Source organism: Macaca fascicularis, chromosome 16 (assembly GCF_037993035.2).
Source record: "Macaca fascicularis isolate 582-1 chromosome 16, T2T-MFA8v1.1".
Taxonomy (NCBI): Eukaryota; Metazoa; Chordata; class Mammalia; order Primates; family Cercopithecidae; genus Macaca; species Macaca fascicularis.
The window spans coordinates 80,612,880-80,628,913 of NC_088390.1; the positions used below are offsets into that span (position 1 = coordinate 80,612,880).

A 16,034-nucleotide genomic window follows, 5' to 3' on the forward strand; every position below is an offset into this window, starting at 1 on the left:
GGTCCCCTGCCCAAGGAGCATGCGCCAGAGGAGGGGGATGCCCCTAAGAACAGGCCAGAGGACTTGAGCTCTCCCTGGCTACTCTAGAAGGCAGAGGCCCCCCGTTTTTCCAGTCCCCAGAGCACCCCAGGCCAGATCTGGGGTACACCTGGCTTAGAGGCCATGTACTTGCTGACGCCTCTCCTGGGGCCTGTGTCTGCTCCCACCCTGCTGCATGGGCCTTAGCAATCACCTAGCCAGGCCATGCTGTGGGGCCAGGCCCTCCAGCTCGTAAGTGGCAGCCGCCTCTCAGCTCCATGCCCTTCCCACCCTGTGTCTTGGCAGGTGAGGACCTGCCCCCCCAGGCTCACAGATGCTTCAGCACCAACCTCCTTCTTTAGAAAAAGTTCGGGGAAGCCTTCATAGATTGTCCACCCGTCCCTGTAGGACTTGATCACAGCAAGACAAAATGTAAAACAGACATGAGCAGATGAGGCCATGGTGTAATGAACTCCCACACACAGCCTGCAGCTGCCCTGGGGCCCAGGATGGTGGCCCCCAAGGGTCTGTCCCAGAAGAGGCATTTGGGAATAAGAGTAACAGCATGCTCTCCACCCCAGTCACTTTTCCGAGCACTTTACATGCAGTGGGTGAATAGCATTATCATCTCCATGTCATAGATGAGGCAACCGGGGCACAGGAAGAATAAGTAACTTGTCCAAGGTAACAGTGCTAGGAAGGGGCAGAGCCAGGTTTGAACCCAGGAGGCTGGCTCCAGACTCTGTCCTTTGCCACCTGGGAGGGAGCTGAAGGGGCTGGGGTGATGGGCTCCTGGCTCCTCCCAGGACCCCGACGTCCTGGTATCTGACTTTCCTCCACCCCGTCCCTCTCTCCCTCACTCAGGCCACCAGTGACTTCTGTGTGGCTCCTGACACCTTCATCCTGAACATCACGGAGGGCCAGATCAGCACAGGTAACACGCTCTCAGGCCGCTGCTGTAGATGCATGGGTGGCCAGACTGTGTGCCCCTACGTACCTCTTTCAGCCCTGCAGCCATCCAACCCCTCCTCAACCCTGAACTTGAGGTCCAGCTCTTGCTCTAGGCCATTTCCTAGAAACTGCCTCCCTTGGGAGCTCAGGGACGGGGCGGGAGGTCTGGCTTGGCCACCAAGGATGATAGAGATCTCATCTGGTCATTTGTGAGCTGCCTAACGCCACGCTGTTGCCCTGCAGAGGTGACTCGCTACTACCTGTATTGCAGCCAGAGTGGAAGCAGCCCCTTCCAGCAGGTACGGCCCCCCGAGGCCTGCCCGCACCCTGCCCACAGCCACTCCCCCTTGACCCTAAGCCCCACCACTGACCAGGATGGCGGAGGTGGCAGGGCCTTCCTTGCCTCACCGTGGTCTTCTCCTTAGCTGCTTCTGTGGGGGCGGTGGGGGAAGCTTGCTTTTGGTCACGGGTTCTAGATGGGTGGTTAACGTGTGTGCAGCTCAGTGGGGAGCTGGTTCCATGTAGATGCTGTGCAGCCGCCCTGGGGTGGGGCCGAGATGCTGCACGTCTCACAAGCCCCCAGGTGAGGCCAGGGCTGCTGGTCCAAAGACCACATCTGAGCTGCAAGCAGGGAGAAGACTGTGTAGCTTTCAAGAAGCCAGAGGAGCAGGGGGAGACTTCCTGCAAGTGGAAGGCCTGTGCAGCTGCAGCCAGGTGGGAGGGGCAGGAGCATAGGCCCCTCGGCCGCTGTGGGGCTCCTGGGAGATGGAGCCTCACGGTGGGGCTGTGTCTCTCCTGGCCCAGACCCTGACCACCTTCCAGCGCGCGCTCACCACCATGCAGATCCAGGTCGCGGGGCTGCTGCAGTTTGCCGTGCCCCTCTTCTCCACCGCAGAGGTAAGGCAGCTGTGCAGGAAGAGGGGAGCCCCAGATGAACCCTGACAGCCCTTTCCCCTACCCCAGCCCCAGGGCCAGGCTGTGCACAGCTTGCTGCTGGCTCTCTGCGCTCCCACCCCCGTGACTCGGCTCCCACCCTTGGCTCTAGAGGCCCCTGAGCACAGCTGCCGTGGTGGTTTTCTCCGCCAGCTCTCCTCTACAGCCCCTCGGTGTCTCTGTCTCTCTTCCTGCTTCAGGAAGACCTGCTTGCAATCCAGCTCCTGCTGAACTCCTCGGAGTCCAGCCTTCACCAACTCACCGCCATGGTGGACTGCCGAGGGCTCCACAAGGTGCATGGGGGCCCTGGGGGCACGTGGAGAGTGTGAGGGCACCCAGCAGGCCACACCTTCCAGAGAAAAGCCGGTAGAGGCTGAGGAGAGTGGTGGCCTGGGCCCCCTTCAGGCCCAGGAATGGAGCTGAAGCCAGACAGTGGGAAGGGAGGGGGTGCCTGGCCTTTCTCCAAGGGCTGAGACAGGGAGACTCAGTACAAGGGACCAGGGGTCAGGGATGGGAGGGTTGTATCCGGTTGGCTCTGGGTCACTGGGGGACCCTGACCAATACAAGGGAGGCTATTCCCCGTTGTCCAGACTCCTGGCCATGTGGTCAACACATCCATCTCCCTGGGTTGCAAATGGATGTCCCAATCCCACTGCCAGAGTCTTCCAGGAACTTGGACTATCAGACAGACACAATGATGCAGGGAACACATGGCGAGCACATGAGAGCCTCCCACCCCCAAGCAGTGAGCCAGTGTATGGTGACAGCTTTCACATCCCAGGTGGATTTAGTGCAGACGGTCTTTGTCATCATCATAGCTGTCAGCTCCATGCTTGGCCCTGTTCCGTGCATTTTATATCTAGTATGTCATCCAGTTCTCACAGTTATATTGTGAGACACATGTTATTTCCTAGGAAATTGGCATGCGTGTGTGTGTGTATGGATAGACGCATAGATATAGCTATGTGTGTGTGCACGTGTGTGTGTTTTTGCGCACAAGTGTGTATGGATAGACGCATGGATATGTGTGTGCGCACGGGCGTGTGTGTCTGTGTGTACGTGTGTGTGTATGGATAGATGCATAGATATAGCTATGTGTGTGTGCACGTGCGTGTGTGTGTATGGATAGATGCACCGATATATCTATGTGTGTGCGCACGTGCGTGTGTGTGTGTGCGTGTGTATGGATAGACGCATAGATATACCTACGTGTGTGCGTGTGTGTACGTGCGTATGTGTGTGCACGCGTGTGTGTATGGATAGACGCATAGATATAGCTATATCTGTGTGCACGTGCATGTGTGTGCACTTGTGTGATGTGTATGTCTGTGTGCATGTGTGTGGTGTGTGTCTGTGTGGTTGTGTGTGTGCACAAATGTGTGTGTGGTATGTGCGTGTGTGTGCACATGTGTGGTATGCACGTGTGTGTGGTGCATGTGTGTGTGCATGTGCCTGTATGAATGTGGGGGGTGTGATGTGTGCATGTGTGTGGTGTGTGCATGTGGTGTGTGTGCATGTGTGTTCACACGTGTGTGCGCACGTGTGTGGTGTGTGTGTGCATGTGTGTGCGCATGTGTGTGGGGGGTGCGTGTGGTGTGTGTGCATGTGTGTTGTGCACACATGTGCGCACATGTGTGTGGTGTGTGTGCATGTGTGCATATGTGTGTGCATGTGGGGGGTGTGTGTGGTGTGTGTGTGCATGTGTGTGTGTATGTGTGCGTGTGTGTGTATGTGGGGGGTGCGTGTGGTGTGTGTGTGGGGGGTGTGTGTGTGTAAAGTGGCCTACTGAAGAGTCCTGACTTGACACATCAGGGGCTTGGGTTTTGATCCTGGTCGTCTGACGTCAGAGCTAAGAACATGGCAGTCACCCCTGTCTCCTCTCTCCTTCCCGTTCTACACTAATCCCCAGCAAGTCTTGGCAGCTCTCCTCTCAGCTGTACCCTGAGTCCATCCATTTCTCTTTCTCTCCACGGCTTCCACCATGACCCAGTCCTGCTCCTCCAGCAGACAGTGGCCTCCTCCCACTTTCTCTTGCCCCCTCACCACCCATGAGCTTTCATACATTCTGCCAGAGCAGTCCTTTTGCAAACTAGATTGGATCACATCCCTTCCATTCCCACACGCTCCGATGTCTTTCTGACCCCTTATAAAAGTCCGTACTCCTCTCCTGCGCTGCAAGGCCCAGCATGACCTGGCCCCTCCAACCCCATCTCCTGCTGGCCTGTGTTCTCTCTCTTTCCTGAACAGGCCAAGCCTGTCCCCTTTGCCCCCTCTTCTCAAAGTGTGCTGCTTCTTGCCATCCTGGCCTCAGCTTCAGTGCCCCCGTCTCTGGTTCCCCACCCTGCAACCTCATCTGCCCTGTTCAGAGCCAGCTTCTTAGTGCCTAGCGCACATTAGGTGCTCAGCAAATGTTTGCAGAGTGAACCCAAGAAGCCCCATTGTGTTAGGCTCCAGAGTGTGGATCCTTAATGGTGCTACAAGGTGCTCAGGATGGGGAGCAGCCAGGAGACCCCGGGTTCAGTCTCGGGGGAGAGGGGCTTCCAGAGGAGAGCCTGGCCCCCAGGCTTTGCCCCCGCTCCTTCACTAGCTGCATGTCCCTCCTCTTCCTCCAGGACTATCTGGACGCCCTTGCTGGCACCTGCTACAACGGCCTCCAGGGCTTGCTGTACCTTGGCCTCTTCTCCTTCCTGGCCGCCCTTGCCTTCTCCACCATGATCTGTGCGGGGCCAAGGGCCTGGAAGCACTTCACCACCAGGTGGGCTGCCTAGTAAGGAGGGGAGCCTCCCACGGCCTGGGGGTCTCCTGGGAGAGCAGCAGACAGGGGCCTCTGCTCTACGATTTAGCTGATAACCCAGGACTGAGGAGGGCAGCAGAGGGCCTGGGCATTCAGCCCAACAGGCTGGCTGGCTTCTACAGAAGCTTCCCCAAGAGTCCAGACAGACCCTCCAAAGGAGTTCGGTGGGGCCCAGAGCAGGAGCTGGGGCCCAGGGTGGTGACAGCCCTCAGGCCACAGCCTGGCCTCCCTTCTCCTCTCTTCTCACCAGGACTTTGCGATCTGGAATGAGGAGAGTTCCCGGTGCTGGGAGGGGTGCCCCGGGAATACCAAGAAGGATACATGGGGTCACTGTTTTCAGGGAGCCTGCAGCCCTCTTGAGGAGATGGGAAGGGACAGAAGGTGTATAGGCACCTCATGAGCAGGTTAGGCAAGAGGACGCAGGGTAGGGAGGACCCACGTGCGCACGGTCAGCATGGTGGGGAGCCTGGAAGAGCTGGTCGTGAAGCTGGGAATGGGCCAGAGTGATCTGCAGGAGGCAGGCCAGGGACCGTGTTTTAAAGGAGTCTCAAGGCCAGAGACATGGCCAGAGAGTCCTGGCAGGAAAGGCAGGGAAGCAGGACAGGACCTGGCTGCCTCGGTGCCTCCTTCACCCTTCACAGCCGGCCATCTTCTACCCGTTGTTCTAGAAACAGAGACTACGACGACATTGATGATGATGACCCCTTTAACCCCCAAGCCTGGCGCATGGCGGCCCACAATCCCCCGAGGGGGCAGCTTCACAGCTTCTGCAGCTACAGCAGTGGCCTGGGCAGTCAGACCAGCCTGCAGCCCCCTGCTCAGACCATCTCCAACGCGCCTGTCTCCGAGTACATGTACGGCCTGCTCACACACCCAGGCTGGGTAGCACTGCCTGGACAGCATGTTGGGTGGGGTCTACAGCACCAGGTGGGGGAAGGAAGGCATCCAAGGCCACCCGTGGTGTCCACTACAGCCACGGGGTGCCTGGAGAGAAGGCCCCCCGGGAGCATCTGGTCACCCCTCACACCCACATGTGCTGGGGGAAGAACCCACTGATATCAGCAGCCTCTGCCACAAGCTGATGGGACAGGTCCCAGGCCCGAGAAGCTGCATTTCTCCAGGCCATGCTGCTCTCAGCCTTCGTTGCCCATCAGCCACTTGTCCCCAGGCTTCCCAAGGTGCTCTTCTCCATATCTGCCCACCGCACCTCCTCCACTCTAGCTGTGGTTCGGGTCCATCCCCTGCCTCCCATGTGCTCACCCATGGGACCCTCCTGTAGAAATCTGCACATACCTCCACTTCCATACCATCCCCTCCTGAGCTCTCCTCTCATCCCCGCAGGAACCAAGCCATGCTCTTTGGTAGGAACCCACGCTACGAGAACGTGCCGCTCATCGGGAGAGCCTCCCCTCCGCCTACGGTAATTAGAGCTCTGGCCCTTCCTTGTCGGGGTAATACGTAAAGACAAAACCTCCTGCCAACCCAGTGAATCCTGTCCACAAAGGCAGAAAAGAATGAAACAGTTCTGTAATTGAATACACTCTAAACCAGACCGTCGCGGGTATCCCAGGCAGTCCGCTAAGGAGATTGCAAAGACGCGAGAAATCTCACTCCTTCCTCTAACCAGGCAGGAATAAGACACAGCCCACTGCATACCTGTCATCCAGCAAGAGGACTTGACGGCACTGTTTGTCACAGTAGTCCACCTTAATCCACTTGCTGATTGGGGTGGCCGTCCTGGTTAAGTAATTGCCTTTATTTATTTGTTTTATTTATTTATTTTGAGATGGAGTCTCACTCTGTTGCCGAGGCTGGAGTGCAGTCAGTAGCACAATATCGGCTTGCTGCAACCCAGGTTTCAAGCAATTATCCGGCCTCAGCCTCCCAAGTAGGTGGGATTACAGGTGCGTGCCGCAACACCTGGCTAATTTTTGTATTTTTAGTAGAGATGGGGTTTCACCATGTTGGCCAGGCTGGTCTCGAACTTCTGACCTCAGGTGATCCGCCTGCCTCGACGTCCCAAAGTGCTGGGATTATAGGCATGAGCCACCGCAACTGGCCAGCTAATTGCCTTTATCCAGAGGAAAAATAAAACTCCTATTTCCGTAACAATCAGATAGTTACAACTTGGAGCCAGGTCCCTAAGTGAACTGTCACTGAGAAGGAGATGAGGTGCTGTCTTCCTGATGTTGGTACTTCCAAGAGATGGCTCCCAGACCGTGAGAACCCATCCCTGGATTGTAACACTGGCAAGGGCCATATTCAGCCTTTAAGAAGGTTTGCAGACATCTCAAAAGACAGAAATTATTTACAATGATACGTTTTCTAAAGGAAATAATGCAAGAAGAGAGGGGGCCTCATTCCCTTTGTGCACCAGAGAAAATTAAGGAAGTGTTTTTCTTTGTAGATTTCTGTTTACCTTAATCTTTGGTCTTTCTTGGGCTGGAAGGAGGGTGGGCTGTGGTGGCGGGTCTGGGAGGGCTGAACCCGAACACAGCCTTCCTCAATCCGTCTCAGCTCCCCGTGTCCCTAGGACTGTGCCCGAGTGGGGTCTGTGCCTCTTGTCCACCCCACCACCTCCAGCCAGGGTACCTGAGATGCAGCCTCAGGGGAGTAGCTCAGGGTGGGAGGTTGAGAAGCAAAGACCGTGCTGTCTCATCCCAGAGAAGTATCCAGAGGACTCAGAAACACTGGCTGAGACAAAGAGCTGCAAACCGACAGGGAAGTGACCACCGAGGTTCAGGGACACAGACCCCAGTGCCAAATGCCTGGGTTCACATCCCAGCTCGTCGCTTGTGGCCTCTGTGACTTTGGACAAGCACTTTGCTGCTCTGTGCCTCAGTTTCCCCATCTATAGAATGGGTATGGGAATACTAGCACGTTCCTTCTCAGTGGTGTGTGCATTGGGGAAATTGATTGTTACCAGAGCGTACGTGTGAAGCATCCAGTGAGTGCCGTAGGACAAGGAGCTGTTATTTGTGATTTTCTTCCACCCCACCTCCACAGAGCTGTGGCATTTATTAATTTTATTTTATTCTTTTACTTTTTATGAGACGGAGTCTCACTCTTCTGCCCAGGGTGGAGTGCAGTGGTGTGATCTCAGCTCACTACAACACCTCCCGGGTTCAAGCGATTCTCCTGCCTCAGCCTCCCTACTAGCTGGGATATACAAGCATGCACCACCACACCTGGCTAATTTTTGTATTTTTAGCAGAGACAGGGTTTCACCAGGCTGGTCTCGAACTCCTGACCTCAGGTGATTCACCCTCCTTGGCCTCCCAAAGTGCTGGGATTACAGGCGTGAGCCACCGCACCCGGCCAGAGCTGTGGCATTTATAAGAAAGGACAAAGGCAATCAAAGGCCAGAAGTCTGCCACGGGGTGGGCAGAAGGGTTCTGGAGCCAGGCGTCTCCCTTCATTTGGCTGGGCGAGGCACTTCACTGCCCCCGCCCAGGTAGTTTGGAAGGGAACATCCAACAGGAAAGCAGAAGCACTGGAGCCCGAGTACCTGGGACCAGCGTGATAGACCTGGGCCCTGAGGACCCAGGAAGTGCACGCACAGGCACCCAGGGAGTCAGCTTCCTAGTCATGGCGCTTGGTGAAAATCATACCATCAGACCCAAGAAAAGAGCAAGTGGGACCCAGTCCCTGTCTTCAGGAAGTCCCAGTCTATAGAAGGGGCACACAAGAAGGCTGCCTGTAGAAAGTGCTACAAGGTACTTTGGGACCAGAAAGAAGGAGCTGTCTTTGCTGCTGCTCTAGGGAATTCCAGAAAGTTCTATTTAATAGTTGGCATTTGAGCCACAGTGTAGAGCAGGGGCTCACTCAGGGGCAGTTTTCCCCCCGAGGACATTTGGCAATGTCTGGAGGCATTTTCATTACCACACTTGGAGGCTGGGGAGGGAGACTGGATGCTATTGACATTAGTGGGTGGAGCCCCCACCACAAAGCCTGGTGCAGCCCCAAATGTCCATAGGTTTTGGGGCCTGTCCTCTGCATGTGGGATGTTTAGCAGCGTCCCTGGCCTCGACCCACTAGCAAGCCTGCTGAAACCAATCCCCCTGCCATTCACTCCTGTGCCACCACCTCGGTGCTTTTGCCTGGAGCACCTCACCTGCTGTGCCCGCAGCTTTACCAACACAAGCCCCGGCCTCATGTTGTTCTTCTTCCTGGAGTCCTCGGAAGTGGGCTGGTTGAACCTGTATTCAAAGTCAGCACCATTTATTATTTATTCTTATTTTTTTTAGACAGAGTATCACTCTGTCACCTAGGCTGGAGTACAGTGGCGCAATCTCAGCTCACTGCATCCTCCACCTCCTGGGTTCAAGCAATTCTCATGCCTCAGCCTCCCAAGTACCTGGGACTGCAGGCATGTGCTACCACGCCCGGCTAATCTTTGCATTTTTAGTAGAGATGGGATTTTGCCATGCTGACCAGGCTAGTCTCAAACTCCTGGCCTCAAGTGATCCACCTGCCTCGGCCTCCCAAAGTGCTGGGGTTACAGGCATGAGCCACCATGCCCCGCCTAGAAGTCAGCACCTTTTAAATCCCAGCCTAGCTTCTCTCACTAATCGGAAGCCTCCCGGGTTCCTTTTTCCAACCACCAGCTGCTATGGCCCCAGGAATGCAGATTGGCTTTAATATTAATCTAAGCACAACGTAATTAGGGGGAATCTGCTGTGAAAAAAGAATTACTCTGTGCATTGTGGTGCCAAATAAAAATGATTTTCGGATTACCTTCTGTTTGAAAGATCCAGGCCACTCGTCCTGCCGTTAGCAGAGATAATCAGCAACTGACCTTATTTGCAAGGCTCAAGGACAGAAAACCCTTCCTCCCTAGATTTAAGACCTGCCCAGAAACACTTATTGCTTTGGCCAAGTTGACTGCCCAGTCCTACCTAGCTCAGCCTGCCCTGGGAAGACCCTTCCACCTCCATGCCTGGTAAGGGACCTAGAGAGACATCTAATGATGCTGCAGACCAAGGAACCCCACAGCGTGGAGGATGTGGGGGTCTGCCCCAGTAAAGACAGCACAGCTGGCTGCACCCCACCCTCCCCGGGGTGCCTGCTCTAAACACTCCTTAGGATTGAGCAAGTTCGAGAAGTGGATAAACTCCTCCCTCTGCCGAGCGCCCTCTCTGGGACAGTCCGGGGATCTCACTGGGTGGGTGATGTCACGCCTGGTGATCAGGATATACAGCCTGTCCCTTGCTGGAAATGTTTCTTCGCCCAGCTCTGCCTTCAAGGAATAATGTCTCCTATCTTTTTAGGCACTGTTTCCTGGACTTGATGAACAAAAATGACCCAGGGCAATTAAAATTGAGTGAACAAAAATGACCCAGGGCAGTTAACAATACTGACACTGAGACTTCTCTTCACACTTATAGAAACAGAATATCTTGGGGAAAGAGCCTGGGAGATTCTAAGTTTAGCGAACTTATTATCATTCAAGTTGGGAAATACTGCTTTAAGAAGGAGGGTCTTGGCCAGCACAGTGGCTCATGCCTGTAATCTCAGCACTTTGGGAGGTCAAGGCAGGTGGATCACTTGAGGCCAGGAGCTCGAGACCAGCCTGGTCAACATGGTGAAACCCCATCTCTACTAAAAATACAAAAATTAGCTGGGCGTGGTGATGGGTGCCTGTAATCCCACCTACTCGGGAGGCTGAGGCAGGAGAATCACTTGAACCCAGGAGGCAGAGGTTGTAGTGAGCCAAGAGTGCAACACAGCACTCCAGCCTGGGTGACAGAGTGAGTTTCTGTCTCAAAGAAAATAAAAAAGAAGGAGGGTCTCATACTTGCATATGCATCAGAATCACCTGAGGGACTCACCCTGTTTCTGATTCAGAAAATCTGAGTTAGAGCCTGGAGATGTGCCTTTTTTTGTTTTTTTGAGACTGAGTTTCGCTCTTGTTGCCCAGGCTGGAGTGCAGTGGCATGATCTCAGCTCACTGCAACCTCCCCCCAAGATCAAGCGGTTCTCCTGCCTCAACCTCCCGAGTAGCTGAGATTACAGGCCCCCACTGATTTTTTTGTATTTTTAGTAGAGACAGGGTTTCACTATGTTGGCATGGCTGGTCTCGAACTCCTGACCTTAGGTGATCCACCTGCCTCCGCCTCCCAAAGTGCTGGGATTATAGGCGTGAGCCACCGCGCCTGGCCAGAGATGTGCATGTCTGACATATTCCTAGGTAAAGCTGTTGCTGCTGCCCTGGAAATCGTGCTTGGAGAACCACTGCTCTGAGGCGGGCTTCTTCAACCTCAGTGCTATTGATGGGCAGGGTCATTCTTGGTGGATGGTTCCTGTGCATTGTAGGATGTCTAGCAGCATCCCTGGCCTCTACTTGCTACATGCCAGTGGCATCCCAGTCCCCAGTTGTGACAACCAGAATGTCTCCAGACATTGCCTAATGCCCCTGGGTGGCAAAAACACCCCTGGTTGAGACCCACTGGGTCGAAGAGCCTCATGCTCCCTCCTTCCCGACCCCAGCCCAAGTGGAAGCATTTCATTCTCTCTGATGTGAATGGCCTGAACCCCTGAAACTTCCCTGTATCAGGAGAGTGGCAGCTTCTGGAAGCTTGTTAGAAGTACAGAATCTCAGGTCCTGTGGACAAGATCCCCAGGTAGCCTGTGTACAGGGTATAGAGTGAAAGGCCCTCTCCACTGCCAAGGACGAGTAACTAAAGGTCTGTCGAGCACCTCCTCTGTACTGGGTCACTGCTTCTCCAACCTGAATGCACACTGGAGTTGCCTAAAGAGCTCTAAAAACACTGATAGCTCTTTAAAATGCTTAGTTTTATGTTATGTGCATGTTTTTTTTTTTAAGAGACAGGGTCTCGCTCCATTGCCCGGGATGAAGTGCAGTGGTGTGATCTTAGCTTGCTGCAACCTCCACCTCCTGGGCTCAAGTACCTTCTCCTCCTGCCTCAGCCTCCTGAGTGGTTGGGACTACAGGTGCATGCCACCGTGTCCAGTTCATTTTTTGTATTTTTGATAGAGACAGGATTTTGCCATGTTGCCCAAGCTGGTCTCGAACTCCTGGGCTCAAACGATCCTCCTGCCTCTGTCTTCTAAAGTGCTGGGATTACAGGTATGAGTCACCACCGTTATGTGCATTTTGCATCAACAAAAATATACATATCTATATACTAGCAGGTGTGGCCTGGGCATCGGGATGTTTTTAGGCTTCCCAGGTGTTTCTGGCGAGCAGCCCGGTTTGAGAGCAGCTGTGTTAAGGCTCTTCCCTGCTCCATATCATTTCACCCTTTCTTTTTTTTTTGAGACAGAGTCTCACTCTATAGCCCAGGCTGGAGTGCAGTGGCGCAATCTTGGCTCACTGCAAACTCCGCCTCCCAGGTTCACGCCATTCTCCTGCCTCAGCCTTGCAAGTAGCTGGGACTACAGGCGCCCGCCACCATGCCCAGCTAATTTTTTGTATTTTTAGTGGAGACGGGGTTTCACCGTGTTAGCCAGGATGGTCTTGATCTCCTGACCTCGTGATCCGCCTGCCTCGGCCTCCCAAAGTGCTGGGATTACGGGCGTGAGCCACCGCGCCCGGCCTCATAATTTCACCCTTTCCATGTAAGAGCTGGGTGCTCTTATGTCCATTTTGCAGGTAGGGAAACTGAGGTTAGAAAAGGCTGGAGAACCTAAGCCAAGGTCAGGGGGTAAGATGCACAACTGGGATTTGAACCTGCTTTTCTGAGTCTCTGGGCCTCTGCCCCCCAGCCTGCTGGCTGCTGACTGCTCCTCCATGAGTTGGTGGACCCTGATGGCGCCCTCAGTGTGAGGGGACAGGTTGGGTGCTGGGGCAGAGTGGACATTGGAGGACAGCTGGTCTGTGTGTGTATTTTTTATCTGAGGCTGAGAGCCAGATGATGGCCCGGCACGGCCGGGTTTCCCTCATTCCCTAAGACACCCGGCCCAGTTCCACTCTGAGAAGTCCCCGGCACCTTTGCTGGTGTAGTGCCTGGCTGACCCAGCTCTGACCATCCCCTCTCTTCTCTCTCGGCAGTATTCTCCCAGCATGAGAGCCACCTACCTGTCCGTGGCGGATGAGCACCTGAGGCACTACGGGAATCAGTTTCCAGCCTAACAGACTTTCGGGGGTTCCTGCCTCCTTTTTCCATTTTGGTTTTTAATTAGTACAAATACAAGCTGCGTTTCTTTAATAGAAACCAAAGGCATCTGGAGCCCGAGAGGCCTCCTACTGTGGCAGAGGAGCAGCTGGGATTCCCAACCAAAGCCCCAGGGGGGCAGAAGACTCACCACGTGGGCCAGCCTCTCTCTTTCCGCCCTGCTCTCCACACCAGAAATGCCCCCAGGTGCTTGGCTGCCTCAGAGGTACCATCCCTGAGCCGGCTGCCTGGCCCTGCTCACCCCTATGCCTCGCCCTCGCCAGGAGGGGAGTGGCAGTGAGGAGGGGGCCAGGTCAGGTGCTGTGTGTTCTCTCTGGTCCCACAACCATGACTCTGCCTCTTGTCAGCCTGGCCAGGAGCCCAGACGACCCCTGTCGGAGTCACCTTGTCCTCCGTTCCCTGCAGGTAACATGAGAAGGGCTGATGAGGAGATGCTCTTTAAGAAGGTCACACCCTTGATGACACCAGAACAGCCCAAATCAGAGTTCCCAGGGCCAAACATGCTCTTCCTGGGCCACAGAGGGGAGGCGTCAGGAGAGCTCTGCAGTGGGGGGCTGGTGGCTCCGGGGCTCGGGGATCCCAGCCTGGTGGACCCCGGTGGGAACAGAGGCGAAAGCCTGCCACGTTCTGCCTGTCTCCCTAAGCTCCATTGCCTCACCTCTGTTCCAGAATCAATGCTGCAGATATGTTCGCTGCAGATAGGCGCGGTCTCAGGTATGAACGGACACTTTGAAACGACTTTAAGTCTTTCTTTTCTCCAGTGTTTTAAACATGTTGATTATCCAAAGAATTGAAACTCCTAGCACATCCAGTTTTTACCGTAGATTTGCGGCTCATTCTTCACCCTGGTTAGGTCACTACTTTTGCAGATTTTGCTGGCACTGGCCAGTCCTACAGATCTGGAGGAGAGGGGAAGGACCCGATTCTTAAATAAGGATCAGTGAGACATGCTGCCCGAGCTGCTGTTTGATGGGGATCTGGGTTCATCTCACCCACGGAGGGAGGATCTTTAAGAGGAGAAAAAAGCCAAGAGGGAAAGTCAGAGTTCCCTGTTCTAGGGCACTCGCCGAATACCCACAGCAGCTGTCCCCTCCTTGTTGTCTCCAAGTAAGTTTGCCAGAAAAGGTTTTAGCAAAGTGATACAACTGTGTCTTTATGGGAGGATAGGCCTCTGCCCTGCCCTGCCCCACTCCCCCCGCCACCTGTCCCCACCCAGTGTCCTGGGCCCCTGGCCTGCCAGGCCACAGGAGCTTATTGGCCAGGAGGGAATAATGTCCCCCAATCCTGCCTGTTGAGGGACCAGAGTTGGGGTCTTTGGTGCTTCCAACCTCCTGCCAACCTGGAGTTCACAACACCAGAGCCCCACGGCCTCGCACACTGAAGCAGGGGCGTGGGGTGACTTGGTGTTTCTGTTTTGGAAGAACCACCTGTCATCACAACACGGACAGCAGGGTGTTCTCAGCTCCCAGCGAAGCCTCCACAACGGAATGGGGCCACAGGGCAGCCGGGACTCCCTGTCTCACCTGCATTAACCCATGCATACTGTATGCCATAAACTCACTTTGGTATGTCCGCGTCACATGCAGAGAGGAACTCTGCGACGTCAAAGTGTTGCTTCTTAAAGTTTCATTATTGGCAACTAGAGGGTTGTTTTTAATGCATGGAAACTAAACAGATTCCTCGGGGACTTCCTGAAGGAACCAGGCGGGCGAACCTTTGCTTATATATGTGCGGCCTCACCTGGAAGAGAAATAAACCACTTGTACTAAAATGTGCGTTCCGTCTCCGACTTCCTCAGCTGCAGGGAATAACGAGGGTATTGAAAGATGGAGCGGTCCCCTCCAGCAGGGTCATGTGGTGGGACGCTTAGAAGCAGATTCCAGTCGCAATTTCCGTGCCAGGACTGAAAGAGGAGCTTGAACGAATGTCATGGGGCTCTCGCGTGGCTTCCAGCTGCTCTTACAGGACCAGGGACAGGACTTATTTCTGTCCTGATCTTTCTCCAGAACTCCCCCTAAGGGTCACTGTTTTTTCTTGTTGTTGTTGTTGTTGTTGTTGTTTTTTTGAGACGGAGTCTCGCTTTGTCTCCCAGGCTGAAGTGCAATGGCGCCATCTCGGCTCACTGCAACCTCCACCTTTGGGGTTCAAGCAATTCTCCTGCCTCAGCCTCCTGAGGAGCTGGGATTACAGGTGCGCACCACCACACCCGGCTCATTGTTGTATTTTTAGTAGAGACGGGGTTTCACCATATTGGCCAGGCTGATCTCGAACTCGACCTCAGCTGATCCGCCTGCCTCGGCCTCCCAAAGTGCTGGGATTACAGGCATGAGCCACCTCACTCAGCTGGTAACTGCATCTCAGTACCCAAATGAGATTGGTTTTGGGGGCCTCCATTGTCTCGGAGCTGGAGTGGGACCTGACTTGTAGGCCGGCCCTGCATGAACTAGAAAGGAAGCCTTGGGAATGCACAAGCCCAAGTGTGGTCTGATCACTCTGCGTGTCATCTGCCTTTCCCATCTCAGCTACATTAGTCTCTCCCACAAGGTAAAGGAGTGGGGTGGGGAAGTGGGTCCTGGGCCCCGGTTTTGCCTGCCAGCCTGCAGGCAGGCCCACCTTTACCCTTCTAAACATCCTCTGAACAGCAACCTGACTGCAGACCCAGAACAGCCAGCTTAGGAGGAAGGACTGGAGCTTAACCTGCTCCTGGAAAGAGACAGCAGCAAACTCCACCAGACCCCTTTTGCTGAGAACAGCGGGCGGAGCTTTTGCCAGGAACAGGCGAGTGTCCCAGGCTGTCATTTGGAGCCCACAACTTACCCACAGGGAGCAGCCAACAGAGTGGTTTCTTCTCCAAAGCTAATTCATCTCCCAGCGAGCTTTCTGCCCCTCCAAAGCGGCACAGTCTTAAATTTAGGAGCAGCTGGGGTGTTTCCACAGTCTCTTAACTCCGCACATTGCAGATCAGTCAGGAAGCCTGGTGTGTCTGGTGACGGATACACCCATACGGAAAATTTACCTTCCTTTCTTCTCCTTTTCATTCATTTAAAAATGGATTGCCACCAGGCGTGCTGGCTCGTGTAATCTCAGCACTTTGGGGGTCCAAGGTGGGGGTCAAAGGCGGGAAGATCTCTTGAACCCAGGAGTTCAAGGCCAGCCTGGGTGATATAGTGAGACCCCATCTTTTAAAATAAATACTGCAG

General features: G+C 54.5%; 1 protein-coding gene across 4 annotated transcripts in view; it reads left to right on the forward strand.

Moving 5' to 3' along the window:
- The window catches only part of TTYH2 (tweety family member 2), a 49,064-nt gene extending 34,459 nt beyond the window's left edge, over window positions 1-14,605 (forward strand). For 2 of the 4 annotated variants that reach the window (XM_045376768.2, XM_045376769.2), the window contains exons 7-14: window positions 883-952; window positions 1,213-1,268; window positions 1,774-1,866; window positions 2,103-2,195; window positions 4,515-4,657; window positions 5,365-5,550; window positions 6,038-6,116; window positions 12,711-14,605. In XM_045376768.2, the coding sequence (XP_045232703.2) occupies window positions 883-952; window positions 1,213-1,268; window positions 1,774-1,866; window positions 2,103-2,195; window positions 4,515-4,657; window positions 5,365-5,550; window positions 6,038-6,116; window positions 12,711-12,791 (801 nt within the window). In that variant the 3' untranslated portion in view covers window positions 12,792-14,605. Of the gene's footprint in view, window positions 1-882; window positions 953-1,212; window positions 1,269-1,773; window positions 1,867-2,102; window positions 2,196-4,514; window positions 4,658-5,364; window positions 5,551-6,037; window positions 6,117-6,482; window positions 7,096-12,710 lie in introns of those variants that run through there. The other 2 variants (XM_065531937.1, XM_065531938.1) reach the window with 1 other exon arrangement.
- The last annotated feature ends 1,429 nt before the right edge of the window (window positions 14,606-16,034 follow it).